A 24013-nucleotide genomic window follows, 5' to 3' on the forward strand; every position below is an offset into this window, starting at 1 on the left:
AGTCAAACTTTTTAAATACATACAGTATGTCTTTTACAAAGTCAAAAAGTCTTCCTAGTTCAGGCCTCATGCTGCTGTAAAATGTGTGTCATGATCTATAGAGATGTAACATGACTGATGATGTAAACATGTTGAAACATGAGAACAATTCATCAAGGTCCAGAAAAGGCGCGATGTCTGAGAATCATTACATCAAACATTAAGTTAGTTTGTGCATTGAAACTGTTGGGACAGAGTTTTTAAAACACATAAAAGAGCAGTATAATAGATCCTGGTCATTATGTCTGATGGCACCATCACACAAAACAAGCAAATTCTGTTTTTGTTTTTTGTTTAATAAGCTGGTTCATAAATTATCGCACATAAAAGATTCTTTTTCAATAGTTACAAAGAGGATAGCAACTTCAGTTAGCGCCTGGAAAAAATAAAACAAATAAGAACTTTGACAAGGGGGGGGGACTTTTTTAAAAAGATTGATCTAATCAGGAGTTCACACAGTGGATGAGAGGCGGAGGAGGAGCCAGCAGGGGGTTTTCAACATCCAACCACTGTCGAATTCTATTCCCGTTACAGACGCTTGTCGTCCGTGCTCAGACTAGCAGCAAACAAAACAGTGACATGCTTTTTGTATCTCATGCCGAAAAACAACAAAAAGGAATTCTTGATTATCCAGTGTGTTCAAAAGGGTCTTAAAATCAAAACTGAGGGAGTAAGGAGGGTAATAAATTATAAAATAATAATAAAAAAGACAACATCAACTACATGTGAGGCTCACAAAAGCAAATCAAACTAAAGACTTGTCTAAGTGGCATCTTCTTGGCTCGACTTTCCTCTTCTTATCCCGGGAGTGAGAGGTCTGACGCGAGGGTTAAAATGGGGGTTTGACGGTAGTTAAGAGGCAGCGATGAGACACTGGAGGTGGAGCAAATCTCTCTTCGCCATTTATTTATTTCTCTTTATTCTTTTCTACAACTATCGCGCTCCTCGTCTTCTGATGGTCAAATCCCAGCTGACCAATGAGCTTGGAGGATGGATTTTGTTTAATAAGACCTTTTGGAGGAAAGGGAGGTAACCCACCCCGCTAAAACTAGTCTGAAGGAGTTTAGCTGTCACTCTATGAGGCAGATTATCCGTTCACGCTCTGGTTTGTGGATTCTAGCGGCCAAAGTGTCCCTCTGTATCATGGGAGCCTACTTGGACATGGCCTGAATGTGCTGCAGGAATTCCTGGTAGGAAGAAGCCGACTCAGACTGATCCTCCACCAGGTACTGGAAAAAAGTAGCTTTAGCCGAAGTATCGTCCCTGCAGCAGAACAAAGACAAACAAAGAGGGATAGCAGCAATGAAGCTTTTTTTTTTTATAATTATGGATTCTATGTAAGGCTGGGCATTATGGGAACATTTTACATTGTAGTGCAAACTTCTCCAATGTTGACACAAGAATAACTGGTAAACCTTTTTTAACCCTTGTGTTATCTTCCCATCCACCATGAAAAGGAAATGTTGTTGCACTTGATTTATGTCAAAGTTCGTTTTTTTTTCAATGTTTTTTGGCTTTTTCAAATTTTTGATATTTTTCTAAAGTTTGTAGGTATTCTTGCAGTGTTTTTGACAGATTTTTATTGTTGTTGCTTTTCCTAACGTTTGTCGTTAGTTTTTTAGTTTCAACGTTTTCAGCGCTTATTTCAACATCCCATATTTTCTTTATTAAAAAACATTGAAAACGGGGTCAAATTTGACCCACATGAGGGTTAACAATGTTAAAATGTTGGATTTAAAAGGTTTTGTTTTGGCTGCAATTACTGTGTTTTTATTACGTATACAGTATGAAGTTCAAAGTCACAACTTTTACCTTTTAAAGTACCTTGTACTGTCGGAGGAAAGATTCTTGTTTCAGTTATAATGTAACTATGTACTTCTTGTAGACCACCTTAAAAAATCTCCTCAAATTTATCACATTTGTCATTTTGACAGAGCAATGCAAACATCCTCAGTCCGTTGGCATTGACATCATGCATCCTCCACAACAACACTGGAGTAAACATGTGGTGGAGCAACAATGCAGTGCCACAGAGGAGATAGCGAACGAGAGAAGGAGCAGAAACAATGTGTCCTCTGTGGAAGACTTTACAGCCATTGTCAATCAATGACTTCACAGCTTACTATGTGTTTACACCGGAATATATTTTCTGTCAACCTCAGACCAAACTCTGCTGGGAGAATGATTTCAGTCATGCCAGACACAAAACTGGTCCCACCCTGTTTCTGTGTGGGGCCAGTCCAGTCCTATTGATTCCCAGTGAATGGGACAACGACGTATGGCTGCAACTACTTATAAGTTTCATACAGATTTGTCTGATGGCGGCGTCTTCGTGGCTTGATGGTTAGGACACAAACTATGACATGAACTGTAACGTCTCCAATTCAATTCTAGTCAGGGACCATTGTTGTATCTGTATCTGTACGCCCCTCTTTTTCTCTTCCCATTTAATAATATAAAAGTGGCTGGGTGAAGTTTATGCCTCAATGCAGGTTTCCAGGGTTCGAGGTTGACCGGTTACCATTTTCTGCACGTCTTTCCTACTCTCCCTCCCCTTTCTCACCTTGCTGTCCTCTCCATTAAAGCCCAATAAATAAAGTTAAAAATAAAAAGAATAGTTTAAAAGAAACATGCCAGAGCTAAAGAGACTGTCTTTAAGATAGCTGTTTTTTACAAATAGTCCCAAACACAGATATATTCAATTTGCAATGATACGACACAGAAAATGAGCTAATCACTTTTTTCTGAGAAGCTGAAAGCTGAAAATATTTGATTTTATTGCAATAATCTCAAAGAGTTTCATTTAAATAAATGTCTATAAGGTCATGATCACCGAATGAGGTAATATAATGGTGGCTGAGCCTATGGCCCACTGATCAAAGCCCTTGCAGTGCAGTATTACCAACCCTCTCTTTTTGCAACAATCAAGGGAGAAAAAAAATACAGAAGCGGCACAGTTAGTGATGCATTTTCTATCCCCCAGCAGTGATTGGTCAGCCAGTGAGGGTAGGCGGGGCTAACGCATTAGACTGGCTCTTCAACTGCCAACTGACTGATATCACGCATTGTTTGGATCTCTGGGAAGTGAAATCCCAAAAGCCAGCTGCAATTCCTACTTGCTATAGCAACAGCAATCCAAACGGCGATCTATGAGATTGTAACTTTGATTATTAGTCAATTTCAAAACAATGCTATTTTTAAATGTATTGAATAATATTCAGTCCTAATTTACAGCCTAAGAAACACCAATAAAGGCTGACCCTGACCTCTGACCTTAATAGGCTGTAATCTCTGCTTTGGACTAGGTCATTTTTTCATATTTGAGTACGGTATCTTGGTATGGTGGCCCTTTAGCATAAAACATTTTGGTTTTACATTCATTTTGGGTGGAGTGAAGAACAAACTAGGCATTGTTTGGCTCCTTCAGACCTCACACAGAACAGCGGAATCTCTTTGGGTTCTTAACAATTTGGCTGTTACGTTATTTTCAGGTCAACTGTCAAAACATTTTAAAATTTAAATAAAAGAAGAAACAAAAAAAAGAAGAAAAATCTCTCAGAATTTCTAAAATCCAGGATCTAGATGTTAGAGGATACATTTTTGTTGGTTAAAGTAAGATGGTAATGCAGATGTGAAGCTGTGCTTACTTGATGACGTGTATCATGGAGCTGAACGCTCTGTTGTCCTGCAGCCAGTCGAGAAACGCTCGCACTCTCTTAGACAGAGGAGTCCCCAGCTCAGGAATGTGACTCTGGGAATTACAGAGAGAAACAACATTGTTGTCACTGCTGTGTCTCAGATGGGAAAACAGATTATGTAGATTCACTTAAGTCATCTCGGCTGCACAACATGGTTAACAGAAGTATGCCTGTGGTTTTAGATGTGGGGTTCGTAGGTGGCTCTGGGATGCATCGACCCCTTTCTAGAAAAACACAATAAGCAGCGCAAACAAGGGCTGATGGTTGCTTTGTTCTGGATGTCCCCATCACGCCCACACTGTGGTAATGACAGAGCTTTGTAGCTGCACAGTTCGTTAAAATGCAGGAGTTGTTTTCCTCTTACAATAAAGTGAATAGCAGTACTATTTTCCTGGAAAGCAAATCTATGAGTAAAACAATACCAGCATTTCCCTAATCATAGTTAATTTAAATGATTGACTGCTTATTTTGAAATGACAGCTGCTTGTATACAGTTACAGTCTTACTGACCATGTTGGTGGGTATTGAAGAGTAGTTGGGGCAGCCAAGAACATCTCGGATGAACAAATCGTGGCAGCATTTGCCAATCCAAAGATAAAAAGTCTGCAAAGAGAGAAACAGTAAGTCAGTACTCTAACACACAAATAAATGCGGTGAGAAATTGAAATAAATAGACATAACTAGGCAAGGCAAAGTAATTCCACACATTTTAATCAAATCAATATACATACAATTGTGTACCACTACAGGTTACGTTTATTAAATAAAGCCCAAAATATGTTGCAGACTAGAAATAGCTAGTATCAGCTACCGCTAGCTAACGTCAATGCTAGGTAGCCGCTAGCTAGCTAACGCCAGCTAGAAGGGTCTGTGGAGGCTTTGCCTGAACGCTACCAAGTCGTGAGTTGTGTCTTGAAGTCGTAACTTATGGGCAAAAAACTGTGTCTGGAACCCAGCATAAAGCCCCTCAAGGCTGTGTTTCACAGATGAAGTATTTCTCCATATTTAATCAACATATACATGACCACATAAGCAACAATAAGAGTTGAAAAGGCTAAGAAAAAACATTTCTTTGTTTGTTTAAGAGTTGTTAAACACTCAAAAACTCTTGATTAGTGGATGGAAATGTATGCCGCATGGATTGGTCATAGTAAAAAGTTGATTAAGAAATTACTTTTAAAATGAAATCAATAGTCTTAGCACTCAACTTATTTCTTTTTTGACACATTTCTACTACTACTACTACTACTACTGACCAGGAATAAAAGGGCTCATAACGTTATAATTTACACTCATATTCAATGTCTTTATATGATGATTCAGTTTCCTCTCTGTTCCTTGGTTTTGTTGGGGGGGGAGATACATTAAAGTATGGGGCACTAAACTAAACGAAACAGGCCTGTCACGCTGCTGTTGCTACTTTAAGGCTCATAATGGCACAATAAATATCCACACAAGGGCTCAGGGACAGGACTTATCCTTACTATAGCCAAAACTACACTGCACTTAATTTACTTGAATTGATTTTAAATGTTTACCTACACTTTCTGAAGGAAAACGAGACAACTAGAGAGATATAGAGAACTAGAAAAAAGTGAGGAGAAATAAATCTTGGACGTTCTGTGAAAAAACCCATGAAGAACCACATCCCTGCAGTGTGTTATGAATAAATGATACAGCGCTTACGTTGCCACAGTCCATGAGAAAAGCGCCATCTCTGCTCAATGTCTCCGCAGACAGGTGGAGCAGAGGAGGTTGAGGAATAACTGTGTTGTTCAGATGGAGCGCCCCCTGCAGGTGTGACACAAACGGTGCAATAGATAAGAGATGGAGGACACTCGAGGTCCATTTATTTTGGTTTTCTTTTCATTTAAAAGTCACTCAGGTACAGTGAGGGAATCCACCCTCACAGCTTCAAAAATATATAAGTAATATTGTAATTTGAAAATAAATTTATAACAAATATACACTTATTAATGTAGCCAAAAATAGTACTAGTTACTAGGGGTTGGAATCACCAGAGGCTTCACGATACAACAAAATTACGATATTATTTTAAACACATTGCAATATATTGCAATTTATTACCTTTTTTCCAACTTCAAACTTTTCCCAATCCCAAATTATGGCCCCAAAAGTAAACTTTGTTATTATCAGTTGTATCTGAAAAGATACATTTCTTGGTTTGTTCATCTCACTTCAATTTTATTGCTGCAAAATGAGATTGTCTAGCAAAAAAATTGACCAACACATCTATAATAAAAAGATTGATTCTTGGCGTATGTGTATCGATACAGTATTGCCACAGAAAAGATCACGATACTATGCTGTAATGACTGCCCCCCCCAATCACCCATATATAACTCAGCCATGTCCGTGTCCTACCTGGTCAGAGATGTTGTCCAGTCGGTACAGGTCAGGATGAACCATCCGCATCAGCTGCTGCAGCGGCTGCGTCTTGAACTCACACATGGCAAAGACCCGCTCGTCCAGCCGCGTGCTGGTGCCTGTCCGCAAAGCTTTCTGTAAAAAAGAAATAGAAATCTTTTTAATCTGTGTGTTAATCTTTATTTCTTCTTTCAGTTATTTATTTACATTTTGCCATTTCCTTGTTTTGAAGTCTTGACATTCCTCTCATACTTGGGAGCTGCCCGGTACAACAGTTTATCAGTTTCTGGTACTGCAGGTTCTAACTGCAGTACCAGGATGCAGTTCAGTGCCCCTGAGCTGATTTTCAGCCACAGGAGGATTCAAACATGCTAATATTTGGATTTGATTCATTAAGCACTTAGAAACTAAGTGAATAGCAATACATTGTAATAAAAGGTGGATTAAGCAGTGACAGTAAACAGTTTATTCAAAATGGTTACTTAATTTGTAATATTACATCCATCAGATGACGCAAAGTGTGCCTAAATAGGGACACACCTTGGATGTTTGAATGAACAAGTCCTGGGAGGATGAATACAGTCATTGAACATATAGAGAGTCTTTATGACTGTAAACTCAACTTTTACTATGCGACTGTGTGTGTGTGTGTTTGTGTGTGTGTGTATAGATAAAAATAAAAGAGGGGAAGGGATTTTAGGATGTGACGTAGGGGTGGATTATTGGGTGTTGGAATGTGTGTTTCAGACTGTTTTATACATGTGGCTCTGTGGGTGTTATTAGTCAAATGTAGAATGATGAGTGTATGTGCTGCCACACCTGTTTGAGCAGAGAGAGGATGTAAATGGGGAAGAGGCACAAGGCAGCAGGAAAGACGAGGCCGGACTGCTGCAGGTTCGACACGTTGCTCTTGTAGGCGCTCGCCAGATCCACCACCGCATTTGTCAGGGCATCCCGAGCATCAGACAGGCTGGACGTTATCGACCGGTCAATAGCTGAAACGTGGAAAAAGATTAGATTGAGAAGTGTTTTACAGCAAACAGTATGACATATTAGTACGTTTCTCAAAAGGCTGCAAAATGCCTGCAACTTATGAGGAGGACAAATTTTACAAATTTAAACTACAAAGATTGCTTTCTGTTGCAAGGAGAGTTTTTCTACTGGTTCTCCATTATTTGTGTTTTTTTTCCTGTTGTTTTTATTTGCATGTGGACAAAAAAGTTAAAGCAATGTATTTAAGAAAACTGGTGGCTTATGCAGCAGACCCACCCATGTCGGCTAGCAGACAAGTGATGGCCTGAACATCAGCTCCAGCATACACATCACTCAGTTGGTTGACCACCGGCAGACACAAAGTATGGACCCGGATTCGCCTTTTTCCTACCAGTATAGACAGATAAATTATCAGACAGTAATACTATTTGCATGTAGCATCATCAACAAAACCATAAGCTCCTACTGTTGGCTGCTGGAGCAGGTGAGGTTTTACTCAAAAAGTATTGTGCAGTGGTAAACAGTTCACTAACCCACACAGATCTCCTCACCACAATCAAAGTGAGTGTCTGTGTGTGTTTGTGTACCTTTACTAGAGGTGTAGAGCAGAGCAGCCTGGAAGCAGGCCAGAGACGAGTCTGCCAGTGAGTCGTCAATGGACATCTGGACAGCAAAGGCAGAATCCGGGTTGACATTGGCCAGGGACAGCAGGTCGGTGGAGCGCACAAAGAAGTTACCGTGGAACGTATGAATGGATAAACCTGAGGAAAATCAGAGGATGAGGGAAGAGACAAAACTTATGTTTGAAAAATGTAAGCAAAACAAGTAAAGACAACAACCTGTAATGAAAAGAATCTAGCATACATTCAGTTGTAAAAAAGATAAAAAAGGCCGGACCCCAGTGGCCCTGTTACCTTTAGTGCATCGTATTCTCATGACCGCCTCAAAGCCAATCTTCCTGGTGAGGTAGCGGTCCAGATCCTTCTGAAACTTCTCCAATTGCGCCGGATTGTGGATGTAATGAAAGGAGGGGTAGTAAAAGATGCTGCCCGCTGAATACTTGGAGATACATGCTGAAGAACAGGAAGAAGGAGAGAAGTATTTAATTATAATTCAAGTACCAGAAATAAAACAAAATCCCCTATACGATGAAACATGTAAACATGTCCGTTTAAGCATTTAAAAGGAAGACTCTCTGGGAAATCTGGAAAGTCTTTGGAGTATCCAGTGCTCGCTTCCTTTAAGATTTAAAGGTGGCTTTGAAAGGTTTCTAGCCTGCTCCCCTTGAGGACGGCAGGGGATACAACAGTTACCTGTCCTTCATTTGAACCCATCGTTATTGCTGTGAATAAAAACTGACTGCAGCTGCCTTCCTGTGCGAAGGACCAAGTTACCAACTTTTCAGATCCACTTTTCAAGCCCAAAGTCATCGTTTGATACAAATAGATTTGTGAAGAAGTTTGTGACAAAGTGAAGGAATATATTTTGACCCAGTAAACCAGTTTAGATATTTAACTCCCTTAACCTAACTTCCCTTGTCCCATGGGCCTTTTGTGGCTGTGACACAGACATTGAATTGAAATATTGGTTGTTCTTACCTAGCGAAGCAAGGTCAGCGTACTGGGAGCTGAGCAGGAAAAGATCCACCCCAATTTGTTGCCCTGAGCAGTCCAGTGCAAGCTTCTTATAGAAGTCTGTGGCTGGGCCAAGGTGCTGAACTCCCTGAAAAGATAAAGACTTATTACAAAAAGAAACCCTCTTGTTTTTTGTTCTGCAGTAAAAGGAAGAAACCACGACCAACAGCTTTAGGGAGTTCAAGGGAGTTATTTCCTCAGAGTCTCCTATGCTAGTAGATCATTTTTATTTTTATTAAAGTGGTCACTAAATGATAAATGATGCAGACTGAGTTAAGAGTATAGTTTCTTTCATTTCCATGTTTTTTTTCAGCCCAAAATCCTCCTGAAAACCCTGAAGTTAATAAAAATCACTTTCCCCAAGAAAAAAAGCATGTGTTCTTGCTGTAACTTTTTGGCAGTGTATTTAGATCGAACACAGAACACAGATGATGAAGATCAATAAATCACAGTCCTGGGATGGCAAAAACACTGACTCAGCACAGACAGCTCAGCATTGTCCATGAGTGCTCTCTCTCTGAACTTAAACGTAAGATCCAATTATGAAGTTGTGGCCGGTAATAAAAGTAAATTGTGGCAGGAATATAAACGTAAGAGCACTGACAATGCCAAAACAATAAGTATAAATCCACATAGAGAGGGGTATGAACAGTCATTCTCTTGCTATAGTTCATCTGTCATATGTTTTTTTTTTAGGACTCATAAATCACAGCGTACGCAGCACCACCGCCTTCTATTTGAAAAATAAAGATGGCTGGTAAAAATGTAAAAAAAAACAATGGCGGTAAAAAGTAAATCTAAAAAATGCTAAAAAGCAGTTAGCACAGAAACTCAAACTTCACATCAAAATAAAAAGAAAGACTCAATTATCAGGATGTGCTCAAAAAAAAACATAAAATGGTCTTGATTGGTACCTTAGTGCTCGAGCGTTGGTTGGGGTCTTCCCTCGACTGCAGCGAACCAGCACCAAGCGTCGGCAGCTGTGTCTGAAACACTGTGACACGGCCCCCGGTGGGCGACATGAGCTTGAAAGCTGCTTGTAATGCCGGTCCGAGGGCGCTGTGGGTCTCCTTGGTCTGGCTAAACATGCCCGGCAGTGATGTCAGAAGGTCCTTCACCAGCTGGAGGAGGAAGAAATACAAGTGAGAGAGAGAGAGAGAGACAGAGAAAAAGAGAGAGAGAGAGAGAGATAGGGGATTGAGGAAATAATAGTGAGAGAATGGGAAGAAACTAGTGTGATTACACAAAGTGTTATTGTAGCTATTTCTGTTAAAAACAAAAACAAAGAGCGTACCTCCTTGCTTTCCTTCAGGTTCACCATTAGACTGTCATGAGATGGTATGAAGATGTCTGAAAAAAAAAAAAAAAAAAACAGACGTCTGGATTACAGCAGAAAAATGATGGCTATTTGTTGTAAAACCAGCTGAATCACAGTGCAGCTTTCCAACCTCTTGACTAATAACTCGTCCTGTACACCTTGTATATTCCTTAGTCAGCCCTGAGAAGCTAAGGTTCTCTATTTGGACACTGTTGCCACCAACTGTTAGTGGTTAAAAAACAACTAGTATACAAACTACAGTCTGATTTCATTGAGAAGATGTACCATCTATGTCCGATACCACCAGCATCTGTGGCTGGGACAGTCCCTCCTGGAGGTTGTAGAAGTGAACGGTGTTGTCGAAAGTTAGGAAGCCCACTCTGGTGCGTGTATCCCCAGGCAACCTGAGGCACATAACAACCTTTGTCAGAATAAATATATTTTTTTTAAAGATTCAAGAAATCATATAAATAAATACGAGAGAGTTGAGATGGTTACAATTCTAATTTCTTTTGCTTTACAGTAATCATTTTTTTTTTAAACTCCTAAAGCAGCCACATTAAACGTTTATGGATTATCAACAACACTCACTTATCCAGGTTGTCCATAAGTGATTCACAGAAGAACTTAAGGTAGCCTGATTCCACAGCATTGTGAGACACGTCGAGAACAAACAGGTAGGCTGCTGGCTGCGGGGGCCGCAGCTGAACACACGAGGTAAAACAAACACACATGATTAGTGGGGATGGATGTGAAAATATTGTTGCCTGTCTAATATAAAGTCTGTAAGATGTAAGGGTTTGTTTTTATTCCAGTTAAGTGTCCCTCTCTTTTTCTGCTTCTCTTTTAAATTAAAGTTCACACAGTAGGAAAGCCCTTTGCCTCAGATGTTATAGCACTGAGGCAAACACTGCCCTCTAGTGGGCAAGCAATCGCCCTACATAACAATTCACAACAAGAACAGTCAAATGTTTCAGGACAGAAAGACAGCTTACCATGTAGTCTGAGGAAGCGATAAACTCCACAGTGGCGTTTTGGACCTCTGGTCTCTTATGGGGCTCGCCATACGACCTGGTGACTGGATTGTACATAAACTCATCTGGAACTGAATAAGAAAGAGCAGGTATGACATGTGCAAAACTATGTGGAACAAACAAAATTATGAAGGTATAGAATAATTATAGGACTGGGCACCATTTCTAAACCCGGAATAACTCATTATTGCATTCATACCATCATTGACCCGATAACAGAGGTTGCACTTCCACCTGCGCTGGTCCAGGAAGGTGACAAACGGATTGATGTAAGTGCGACAGGAGCGACAGCGCACTATTGTGTTTGACGTGATCACCGGTAACTGCTGCAGAGTGAGGCAGAAAAAAAATAAAAAAAAATAAAAAAGGGAGAAAGATAATGGAGTAAATACTGAGGGAAAGTACAAATATGACTTGGGAGCTGAACATTTTACAATTTGTGCTTCTTTTCAAATTTAGCGGTGACCTTTTGCAGAACAATCCTTTACTCATGCCTCGGCAGACGACTGAAGAGAAGCTTTGTTTCTGTTTCTTAGGGGATGTGGTTGAATGAATCTTTGGATCTGTAGTCTTTGCATTCTGTCTCTGATGTTTCTATGACTGTATTCTTAAAGACTTTTCCTGCGGATGTAGCAGGGTCACCTGAGAATCTTCTGCATTTTTCCTTAGAATATAGGCCCTTTATTCTTCAGCAAATCCCGGCAGCCACGCTCTATAGTTGTTACACAAATGTCTCCAAGAAAAAACAAACTTGTGTGAGGTTGTTCTGCACAAATTATGAAGTGGTAGTAAACCAAGCACATTTGTTTGGCTACTAAAGAAGAGCATATTTAAAGCCATTTTTGTGGCGTTTTAACCTTAATAGACAAGAAAGCTGTAGACAGGAAAGGGGGGAGAGAGAGGGGGAAGACATGCAGCAAATGGCCGCAGGTCGGACTCGAACCCTGAGCCGCTGCCGCTGTATATGGGCCTGATATACTGGGCGTGATATACTGCATGAAAACAAATAGAGGCAAAATCATATGTCATTCACTAAGTCCCTAGTAAATGGACTTAAAATATACTTGACCCTATTACAACTTTTTCCAGCCACTGTTGCTGCTTAAGTGAACCAAGTTTCCAGCCACAACTATTTGTCCGGTGTTGACTTCCTACTTGTTTCTCACGTGACATCAGTGCGTCTCTGTTCTCCATCACTTCATACCTTCTGACACCACATTAAGAACACCTCTATAAATACACTCACATATCTTCCTGCACCTCATCATCATGATTCTCCTCCTCCTGCCTGTCCTGCTGTCACTGCAGCTGCTCGCCTCAAAGTACTGTCTACAACAGACGGTTCAGTATGTTATTAGCGGACAAAGACTACTAAGTTTTACTTAATATAATATTTAATTTCCCCAGTCCTCGTTAGTGAAATAGAATGTTTATGTTTTGGCAGTATGCTGCGCCAGTTCTGACACCAAAGTTTGTAGTAATACCCTGATCTTCCGTCTAATAAAATTAATGTTTTTAAGATTGTTTCAAGATTTGTCAATTTAAACTCAAAATCCTCAAAAAGCCCCATTAGCCTTTAGCGTAAAAGGTCCCATTTTATTTAGCCATCAGATCATACCTGTAAGTCCCTGAAGGGGTGGAGGAGGAGGCCCAGAGGGAGCCTGGCTTTGTTGAGTAAAGCCTGGTTCTGGGGGATGCTGGTCAGGGTACACCTGAATGTCCTGATCGGCAGAGACAAACGAGGAGAGAAAGCGTATTAAATAAACACATCCACAGATTAGACAATGACAGAGTGAGAGATTTACAGAAATAGTACAGAGTATTTAAGAAAAAGGTACCTCCAAATAAACAAGCAAATATGAATATGAGCAAAAGAGTAAGCAATTTATTTTTGGGGGCTTTTTGTGTGTGTGAGTGACAGCAGACAGACAGGAAAGGTGGTAGAGAGATGGGGGATGAAACGCAGCAAAGGGCCCCAGGTCCGATTCAAACTCTGGCTTCGGCAAATGCCTCAGCCGACATGGTGCCCACGCTTTTACTGTGTGAGCTAGAGGTTGCCCCAGTAAGGAATTTTAAACAATTGTTTAACTCAATTGTTCACTTTACTTACTGTGGACTACAGTTGACCTTCTTGAGGTCAGGGCTAAGGTTAGGTTCCGGGGCTTCAAGGGGCCTGGGGGGTAGCAGGTTTCTCTCCAGCAGCAGGTTGATCGGACTCAGGGCCTCCACCTCCAGTTCTGGCACCCCACTTAGCCCCCCAAGGGCCGCAGACAGCTGGGACAGGTTTGGGAATGGCTGCAGAGGAAGGAAAGAAACAGAACACATTTTCTAAACAGATCAGAACTGGTGTGTCAATATAAGCAATTGGCAAATATAAGTCCACCATTTACTCACAGCAAAAATCACATAGAAGAAGCACATAGCTTTAAATAGGCTAAACCACAAGTACCACATGTAATAAAACTTTAGTCCTTCCCACAAAACGTCTGACGTTGTTTTTACAATAAAGCAACAATTGGAGAACTGCAGACCTCTAAATCACTTAACAATGTTTAAGATGTGGTTGAAAATTCAGAGATCTGGAGCCAGGCAGCTGAAAATGCTTTTCACTTGCCAATAAGAAATAACCGCATCAACAATAAGATAAAACAACAAGAACAAAAATTGATTTGCATCTATTTTTTTAAGCACTGGCCTTACCTGCGAGTACTGCTGGTAGCTTGACTGGCCATATGGAACACAGGAGGGGGAGGAGCCAGTGTGGGAGGCTGGCCCCTGGGGATAGTCTGGCTGCATGCTGGGGTAACCATAGCTTCCATAGGGCGCGGCCTGGTTGGTCACATCGTTGGAGGGCGGCATAGAATCTGGACAGAAGAGTTCAGCATTAACCGGATTATGCATTTTGAAATAATGGTATTTATGGGGGAAATGTGTGCGTGCCCCATTTTCATCCTAGGCGTTTACATAAATCGTAAAGTGCAACTCATTATCCTTTCAATCTTGGGAAGGGGGGGTGACCTTGACCAACTGCCACTTTGCTCATTTGAAAGCCATGATGTCTGTCTCACTCTCATGGGCAGGCAAAGCAGAGAGAGGGGAGATAACCTTGCCCCTTCTGTGATCAGCTCATCGGAGCTTTCATTTTCTCCAAGACAGAGCAGGATACCCAGGGCTCGGGTTACACCGTTTGCCATTTGTAGCCACTGGGGCACCATAGGCAGGCTGGGGGGACTCATATTAATATCAAAAAACCTTTTCATGCCATGGGGCCTTTGATTCAATTCTTGGGATATAGAGTTATATAAAGGAGTATCTTTAGGGAAATGCTGCTGATCATTTACCCTTTTCATACATGGCTGTTTGTAGTGTTAAGAAATGTAATGGCAGCGTAGTCTACTGTTGGGGGTCACCGGTACTCTGAATAAGAGCAGAAACTTTATGAAATGATGAAAATCCTGGTAAGCAGTTTTGGAATGTTGTATATTAGTGTGTAAGTCTATTTAGATGAGCAGTATGTTTGTGATCAAAACATACCTGGATAGCTGCCCCCTTCCAGGGAATCATAGCTGTTGGGCACCGGAGAGGCACTGCCAGTAGTGGAGGAGGAAGTGTCGCCACCTAAGAGAGTGAAACACAGAATTAATTAAAAACTGGAAAAAAAGCAAAGACTGGTTGAGAGGACGGAAAGAGCGAATAATTAAATTGATATAGTTAAACAAGGACCCACGGGCATAGCAAAATAAAAACAAACAAAAAAAGCAAGAGCAAAAAAATGTTAAAAAGATTAAAAAATAAATAAATAATAAAAAAAAAGAAGCTACTAAACAAGGAGGGCCTGGGCGACTGAGAAAACTGTAAATTACGTCAGTAAGAATGAAGGAAGGAGCGTCACGATAAAAAAATAATAAAGAGGAAAGAAAAAAGGGGAAACAAAGGGAATGAAAAGGAGCTTTTCTTTTTAATAAAGAGTGCTGTGTTTGACTTCCTTTAGGTCTCAGAAAACATGATGAAAAGATGCACTTAAATCTTGAACAAGCAGGCGTACAAGCCTCTAAAGACAGAATACATGGACGGAGCAGAGAAAAATATGGGAGTATAGCAAAAGATTACAAAGATGATGTGATGGCTACAGAAATGCAGTAATTATCATCTCATTATCACCTACAACTCAATTCTCTTATTTGCCATTTACTTCATTACGATTCAGTCCATCCTCTTCATTGACACTCAAGACACTTTCTGTCTTTCTCCCTTCTATAATCCTTAATGCACACTTTATAACATGCATAACTTTCATGCTACAATATGTAGCAATTATCCAGCAAAAGGTGGGGAACAAGACGTTTAGCTGATGGAAACTAGGGCTACAAAGACTAATCAATTAGTTGTCAACCATTAAATTTATCGCCAACAATTTTGATGTGGTTTCCTTTCTCATCTACGAGTGTAAACTGAATAGCTTTGTTGTGGACAAAACAAGACATTTGAGGATAATGACTTGGGCTTTGGGAAACCATGATCAATATTTTTCACCATTTTATAGACCAAAGGAGTAAGCGCTTGATGAGGAAACAATCAATGAAAATAATCATTGGTAGCAGCCCTAATTTAAAAAATGTCTTAAAGCTATAGTGCATAGTTTCTGTAGCCCTTGTGTGGAATTCTACGTAATTCCAATAAACGGTCAGTGTATGATCCAGGCCTTAAGTGGCCGCGCAAAATCTCGTCCACACAAGCAAAGTTTTAAAAAAACTCTGTCCGCATGAAAACGTAAAAACAAGCTATCAAGCGCTGTTGAGAGCTTGCCAAAACATCAGGTGGCGATATAACCCTAAACATAACTGCTTATTTACAAGAAACCTCCGAAGGGCACCCCTAATTTATGGACAGTATTGTCATTCTTTTTATGCACTTTTCCGCAACTTGCTTCATCACTTTTACCTTTGGATGGTGATTTTATACATTGCCTAGAACACCCCATTGAGATAAAAAAAGAAGGAAAAAAAGACATTGATTGGTGGTGTCTATTAGTGTATCAACGGCACTTATTCAAAACTCAAAAGTTCCTTTAGATGGGGCATAATGGTGGCCAATTTAATACATGAGACTAATACAATAAATTCATCCTGGTTTGAGACGTCTTTGCACTCTCTCGGTGGTCACAATTCCTGTCTGATTCTCTACTTAACTGTACCCCATCAACTAAAGGCCAAACTATTCTTAATACAAAATAAGTCTTGTGGATGCATTGCATTACAGTCTATTCCACCCACTGTTTTTCCTCTCATGTCCAATAATGAACAGTTTTCCAGAAGGATTACAAGAGCAGAATATTTCAATGAACCCATTATTCCATGTGGGCCAAAAGGAGGGATCAACAACAGTCAACACCACACGACAGGCCTCTGGCAGAGAGCTCATTGGATGGGACAGGATCCAATTATTGCCAACTAAATTGGACCAGCAGACAACTGGATTATCTTCTCTGGAGAAGAAAACCAACACAGCTTAGTCTTCTTCCTTCTCCAAGATTCTTCTCCTTTCTTCTGTCAGCTCATAGATTAAAGGGTTATATAGCCAAGGGTTTTAAGAGAAAAATAATTCTGTTCCTTGTAGGTGTTGCTTTGCAGCAGACAGTGTTTTCCATTTACGGTTTCCTTCTAACCCTCAAATGTTGTCTTAATATTTTGCTTAACTTTATAACTTTGCTTGCCCACAGGCTGTTGCCACCTCTGGTTACTGATAATTACAGCTCCTTTCATAATGAGGTCGACAGTGTCTTCTGTCTAATCTGTATCTCACAAACAAGTAATCTGATTATCAATCTAAGACCCTGTTTAAACCTCGTTTTAAAAGTGTTGTGGTCAAACGAATCACAAGTAACACTAAATACAAGTGTAAACAACTACCAACGTTAAGGCCTCTCCTGACAAGGACGTAACAGAAAAATGTGTCATCAATGCAGGACATGGTGACAGGAAGCCAACGCTCTTTAACTTGCAATTTTGCCATTTAATTGTTGTGTGATAGTCCATTGTTTTGCCTGATGGAAGATGTGTTGAATTCTGCTGAATAGACACATCTGCTGCATGACTGGCAAGATTGTGGACGTAGTAATAACTTTGCCCCGAGCCTTTTGACCTTCTAGTTAAAGTGACCTAGGCAGTAACGAAATCTCAACACAATTGGTTAGCTGGAAGTGCATGACAAACACAGGTGTGAACTGTGATATGTCTCGGCTGTCAACTTGTGTTTGGATCACTGAAAGGCCTTTTAGAATCAAGTGTAGACAAGGCCATAAGTGTTACAACATGTGCTTGAACAATCCCTGCCATGACAACAGGTGCATCTTATGTCATTCCCTTAAAACAACTCATTATTTTGACACGAGTGGCAGGGTGACTAATCAGGTGTGAAGAGGACACAAGAAGACAAAGAAAGCAGGACACGAGAAGACAAAGAAAGCAAAACACTGCATGTGACTTCAATGAGACTGCACTACCTAAAACTATTATTTTGCAAGCAAAACTAGCATTCATTTGCTGACTCCAGATTTTCTAATCTGAGGACTTGCTGCTACATATCTATCTATCTATAAATAAATTGTAAACTGAACCTCTTCAGATTTTGTTCAGCTAGTCAGTCTGTCACACAAAACAAGCTGTTGACAAACTATAACAGGCATTTTTCAATATTTTGTTAGAATACATTTGCCATAAAGTAATCAGTTTAAAAATGATATGAAATTATAATATATGATTATTAATATCACAATTCTAGTTCAGATGTCATCATGGCATCCAGATGTGAACAACTGGTATTTTATTGCAGCAGACAACCTGTAAGAGACTTGGGATAATTGGAGAAATAACAAGGGGAGAAGCTGAAAACAAAGCGTCTCTTTTCATTATGAGGTGTAAAAGAGTGCTGTGCCTGTGCTTTCTCTCTCATGGGGAGCAAGCAACTCAGCTAACATGCACACAGAGACCCTGCACCTGCTGGCAGGGGAGTGGCTATATTTGAAAACTTGTTAACCTCTGGCTGATGACACAGCTCCTGAGGGAAAGTCATCAGCAGATCACCCGAGTGCTACATAACACACACATAGTATGACAGTGTACAGTACAGTATTATGTGGTCCAGATAATTAGTCAAATACGGTATTTTTACGACTTGGCTTCTTCTCTAATTAAAAATTATATTATTATCCTATTAATCATTTATTATAACTTGTCAATTAAAGTTCCTGTTGATCGGCTAAATGTTTTCCAACAGCAACCACAGTTGGACAACTCCTTCTACTGCATGACAATTAAGATAAGCAGAAACTAAAGATAAAGTTTAAAGATAAATGCTAACTCACTTACCTCTCCCCTTTCTGAGAGACAACATTTCATGTCAGTTTTTGGTGATGGAGCAACAAAGCAGGGTATACACAGATTTAAAAGATGATTCTGTGTCAGTACTGATGACTGTTAGGTGGAAAGATGGTAAGTACTGGGTGAACTTTGGAAGGCAGATGAGGACGCAGAAGGAATAAGTGGGGAGTCAAATATCTGATTAGCCTATTAGCAAGGGGAAGGTATGGATGATGAGCTGCAAACTGATTATATGTGTTGGTACGTAGAGCAGAAGCGACACAGAAGAGGAGAGCGGTAGCGGTCAAAAGGTGACGTTGCATGGGTGGGGGATGGAAAAGCACAAATGGTGAAAATGATGGGTATAATAAGGAGGTACAAAAGGTTTATGGACATGGGGATGTTTAGGACACAGCCAGATGAGTTCCCGGGGATAGAGAAAGTGGTAATGAACGGGTTGAGGTGAGATAAAAGCTAAAGCAGACCTGCTTCCTCATCCTCCTCATCATCATCATCATCCTCATCCTCAGAGCTGCAGGATGAGGGGGCCGCGGCTGGGCCTGAGGTGGTGGCAGGGGCAGAGCTAGCTCCACTATTAGCAACATATCCATACTGCATGCCTGTTGGATAGGGGGGAGTGGGAAAGGTACATGAGAAAACTGCCAAGATTGAGATAGGGCGGCGGGGATCAAGCAGAAAACTTCATTCCATGTGGTGTTGCTAAGGCAATTATCTAACTTCTACCGATCACGGTTCAAAGTAGCTGGTGCTTTCCCCATTTTTTAAGATATTTTATATTTTCTAGCAATGAGAGAAAGAGGAACTTGTTTTATAAAAACCGGGATGCTTAGTCTGTCGCTCAAAATGAACTCTTTAGTCTTCATTAATTTTGGAATCAATTTAAACCTTACAAGTAGACACAATTTTTAAGTGTAAAATAGGCATCTAATACCTTTTAGTGAATCAAATTGATTGGAGCACTTGCAGATGTGTTAATGCACATGGGACTATATTTCCCCCAAAGTTGTTTTCACAGGCAAATGTTATTCAGTCTGAACAAGCTTCACTGGACATTGTTTTCCCACAGCACACATTTTACTATTTAATATTTTTCAAAGAGTGAAAAATGTAATGACAGGTTTTGCTTATTGCACCATTAAAACTCTTCAGATGTAATGTCTTTCTTTGTAGTGAGACTATGCAAAGCTCCATTCAATTTTGTATTTTCAACCCCCATTGTGATTAAATGCAGGTGCAGCTGATGCAAGGGTTCTTTGGTCATAACCTGCTAAGCTGACAGTGGAAAGAATCACCGGTCACACAGCAGCTTGCTGGTCAGTTCCAACCTGAAACACTTATGTTTGTATAATACTCACACCTGCCTTTCTGAAAGTGTGTGTGTGTGTGTGTCCTTATATTTCTTTATTTATATTTCTACTCTGGTATTTATACCATTTATGCAACAGCAACACAGAGTTTCCCTTTGGGGATCAATAAAGTATTTCTGATTCTGATATTTTTCTTATATCGTACACTGGAAATTAACCACGTAATCTGCCTCACACACAAAGTGCAGCTGTAAACATATAAAAACATTCACATACAAACACCGGCACTCTACTTAACGCAGGATTTTAAATATTCCAACTATAAATCTAAACGTCTGTTCATGGAAGACTTTCCACCAGAAATAACAAAAAACAGACACCGGCGCACAGAAAAACCAAGAGCTGTTTTCTTTTTAAATAAAAACAGCAATTTAGAAAAGGTTAGGAGTGCAAATGAAAGTACGCCTTCTGAAACTAATGCAGTGGGGTGGGGTTTCTTCTGCAAGCGTGTGAAACCAAAAAGAGGAAAAGGTTTTCCAGTTGACATTAACTATTTTTGGCCTCAAAAATTTGACCAAATTCACAAAAGATAACTAAGCTATTTAAAGTTCTAAAGAAAGATCTGCAACTCATATATTGTCTAGAAATGTGACACAATGGTAGTTGTCAACTTCCAACTTTGTACATACACCTATGGAGGCACATTGGTCACGTTACTTAGTTTAATCATTCAAAACCATAATTTTACAAGCTGCTTTTCATCTGTATCAGCAGCAATGAAGTGCAGTATCATTTTTGTGCATGTCTTGTGTCAGAGTCTCAAACATAACCTAAAACATAAATCATGTTACCTTGGTGGTGGCCTGGCGAGGAATGGACGGAAGTGGAGGGAGTTCCTGAAGGCGGTCGTTCTGCGCCACCACTGTTGTGAATGACCCCGCCGTAGGAGTCATAGCTCAGAGAAGCCCGATGGCTCTGGTCATAGTGTTGGTGGACTGTAATTTAGGCAGCAGCAAAGATAAACAAAAACACAAAGATGAAAAGGTAAGGACATTTCTAAGAGGAGAATGTAGGTCTGTGTAACCAAAGATCTAATGTCTGGTTGAAGACTGACACTCCTTTTAGCCAAGCCTACTCCGGGTAAGTGAGGAAAAAAAGTAAATGACTATGACACTTTAGTTCTGTAGCTGATTTTAAAGCAACATTAAGTGATACACACCTGTCACCTACACAAAACAAATGCAAAAAAATGATAATGTTGGTAGCAAAGTATTCTACTGATTCCAATAGTGCTTTTTAAACCTGATAATGACCAATACAGCTAGTATGCACAACACCAAATGCATATAGTACTGTGAAATAAATTGTTTTAAAGGAATGCCTCTTTCCCGCCTGCAACTGATCAGCCCCAGCTTAAATTAACCATTCACACATACCTGTGCTTCCTTGACCATTAACTGTGGGTGCCAGCTCACTAGGAGGAGCCACACTGTGCCCAGGCTGCACTGCTGTTGTGGAGGCAGGCCAAGAGGGACTGTACTGATGTAGGGGCGCACCCATCTGGGTGGGCATGACTCCATGCTTCAAGGTGCTCTGGGAGGAACTTAGGGTTCCGTACTGGCTACTTCCTGGAGCAGACGGGTACGAAACAATTGGGTAGATGGGAGCTCCTGGGCCACCAGATGGTGCAGACTCCAAACTGTGCTGCTGCTGCTGCTGCTGCTGCTGCTGCTGTTGCTGTTGAGAGTGCTGTGATGGGGGGGTGGGGTATGACTGCTGTCCATAGTAGGATCCTGGATTGGCATATGGTGGTTGATGCTGCTGCTGGAATGGCTGTTGGTTGTAGTGGGCATTTGATGGTGGTGGTGCTGAAGAGGGGAGAGTGGCATACGGCTGAGAAGGAGAAGCAGAGCTTGAGGGAGCACTGTATAGGGTGGGTGCTACATGATGCTGAGAGAGGTGGTGCTGCTGCTGCGGCTTCTGCTGTTGTTGCTGATGATGATGATGGATGCTCTGATAGTAGTTAGCACTTTGGGCACTGTTCGTTATGGGTGCTTTGTTAGGAACAGGAGTAGAATGGGCAGGGATGGTGGGGCAGTTCTGTTGTTGAGGTGGTGCTCCATAGCAGCCTGTAGGTGGATGCATGGATTGGTATGTCTGTGTTGGACCTAAGAAGAAGGAAAGGGTGGTCAAGTGCACGTACAGTTAGCATACTGTAAAAAACAAAAAATCTTCTACTTCCACCAAAGCTCACAAATAAAGTAGCGAACGGATGTTATCCTTAGCTGCAAACAACAAGCTTCATCAGCAGCTGTTTGTTCAGTAGTGAGGGTTAATAACCGGTTTGCAATCTGAATATGCTTCCCTGACAGCACACTGCACAGCCATCAATTCAGACTAAATTATTTAATTGTAAATTTAATCGAATGGTTGTTTGTCAGAGCTTTAATATAAAAGCAAACTTAGAAAGCAATGCTCGGTCACAGTGTTATTATCACCGTTAACATTAATATTATCGCTGTATCTTAGCTTAAAAGCTAACATTAGCCGCTAGCTATCGCTTTGGGGTTTAAGGTTAACGCTAGCACTTAAGTTAGCTAATGTCAGCAGCTCACTAGCTTCACCTAAAACTATCAGTTTTGCGGTGTTAAAACGTAACCTTAATGTATAGTTAATAGTACTGTTCTGTGTAATACAATATAACAAGTGACCAAAAAATAAAAAGTGCCTGACAAACATAACATCCCATAAGGTTAGCATGCTAACGCTAGCGAGTTGGCTAATCGCATCACCCGGCCTGCATTACCATTCTGGTATGGGGGCGCAGCTCCACCGTTCGGCGTTGAGTTCTGGCTATAGCTGACGGAACTGTTCAAATTCGTGAACCCCGGCGCAGACATCGCTCGGTTCTCCCGTCCTTATGCCCACAGATGCACGCCTGGGTAAATACACATGAGAAGCAAAGTCCCAAAGCCTGGCTTCGCCCCAGAGATGCGGCAAAGAGGAAGCTGCTGGTCAGTGAAGACCCGAGCAGCCTGGCCAGGTCCTCTCGGCTCGGCTGAGAGCTAAAGCTTCCAGATTCGGGATGTTGAGGATCTTAACTGACTTTTGGCTGTGGTCCTTCCACTCCCTCTTGTGGATGTTATATGCAAGTATGTACAGGTAATTGTATGCATTACTTTATTGAAATACTTTGATTGTAACGTTACAATATATTTATTTAATCCAATCAATAGTGCATTATAATTTATATGCATATAGGGTTATAGTTATGTATAGGATTATCCCTGAATATGCCTCATTTTGTAAACTCTTGCACACCCAGATTGTTGTTGCACTCTGTACCAAAATGTACAACCTTAAAGTTATATTGTACATAATTGTGTACATAAGTGTCTTTAACATATTTTATTGTAATATTTCTATTCTTCTATATTTATGTTCTTAATTGTTGCAGTACTTTGCTCTACTGTTTATTCCATGTTCATATGTTTATTGTAGGCTATACACCAAACACGTTAAGACAAATTCCATGCAAGGGAAAACTTGTTTAGAATACATCCCATTCTGATTATAGTATTATTCGAGTAGGAGGACTCTTTATGTCTGCACATATGTACAGAATTTTCAAAGATAATTGCACAAATAGTGTAGAAGGCCTACGGTATTGTAAAGTATACATCGTATGCAGCTTTTTCAATTTACTTTATTTTGTTTTATTTCACTGTAAACTGTTTTGTCACTGTTCTATATCTTTCTTACCTCCATTACCTGTTTCCTGTGCTTATTATTCTGATATATATATAGATATATAGATAGATATATATCTATATATAGATATATCTCTAAATATATATATATGAAACACCATTGTAGCACACCAAGTATTCTATATTAATAACTTTAAAATAATGTAAAACTTTTTATAAAATTATGCTAAAATCCCTAATGCGGAGACCTGCTGAATTGAATACACTTACCATTACTCATAGCCTGCTTTTGCATGGTTTCATATTGACACGTGTTTATACGTTGAAGTGAATTCTTTCAAAAATGTGTCATCTTGAGGCACACAGGTGTGTTACTGATTGTGGTTTCAAAGTGTTTAAGCGAAACCTGTAGACCCAGTAACCTGCTTTACATTCAGAGTTTACATGGTTTAGAGAGCACAAGATAACTGCTATAGATTCTGTTTTTGGTATTTTTGTATATACGCTTTTTTT

At 40.3% G+C, this 24013-nt stretch overlaps 1 protein-coding gene across 2 annotated transcripts; it reads right to left on the minus strand.

Moving 5' to 3' along the window:
- Window positions 1-314: 314 nt before the first annotated feature.
- sec24b (SEC24 homolog B, COPII coat complex component) lies at window positions 315-22895 on the minus strand. Of its 2 annotated transcripts, XM_034883794.1 has the most exons (24): window positions 22597-22895; window positions 21227-21958; window positions 20642-20785; window positions 18948-19082; window positions 14639-14722; window positions 13805-13968; window positions 13215-13399; window positions 12723-12825; window positions 11304-11430; window positions 11066-11175; window positions 10662-10774; window positions 10356-10474; window positions 10047-10102; window positions 9667-9873; window positions 8717-8840; window positions 8033-8191; window positions 7706-7879; window positions 7395-7505; window positions 6945-7120; window positions 6123-6260; window positions 5424-5528; window positions 4248-4340; window positions 3687-3790; window positions 315-1302 (listed from the first exon to the last, which is right to left on the minus strand). In XM_034883794.1, exons 1-24 carry the CDS (start codon window positions 22688-22690, stop codon window positions 1191-1193), a joined length of 3669 nt encoding a protein of 1222 aa, XP_034739685.1. In that variant the 5' UTR covers window positions 22691-22895; the 3' UTR covers window positions 315-1190. The 2 variants fall into 2 exon arrangements, with proteins under 2 accessions (XP_034739685.1, XP_034739686.1); XM_034883795.1 differs by lacking the exon at window positions 18948-19082.
- Between the last annotated feature and the right edge of the window lie 1118 nt (window positions 22896-24013).

Source organism: Etheostoma cragini, chromosome 10 (assembly GCF_013103735.1).
Source record: "Etheostoma cragini isolate CJK2018 chromosome 10, CSU_Ecrag_1.0, whole genome shotgun sequence".
Lineage (NCBI taxonomy): Eukaryota > Metazoa > Chordata > Actinopteri > Perciformes > Percidae > Etheostoma > Etheostoma cragini.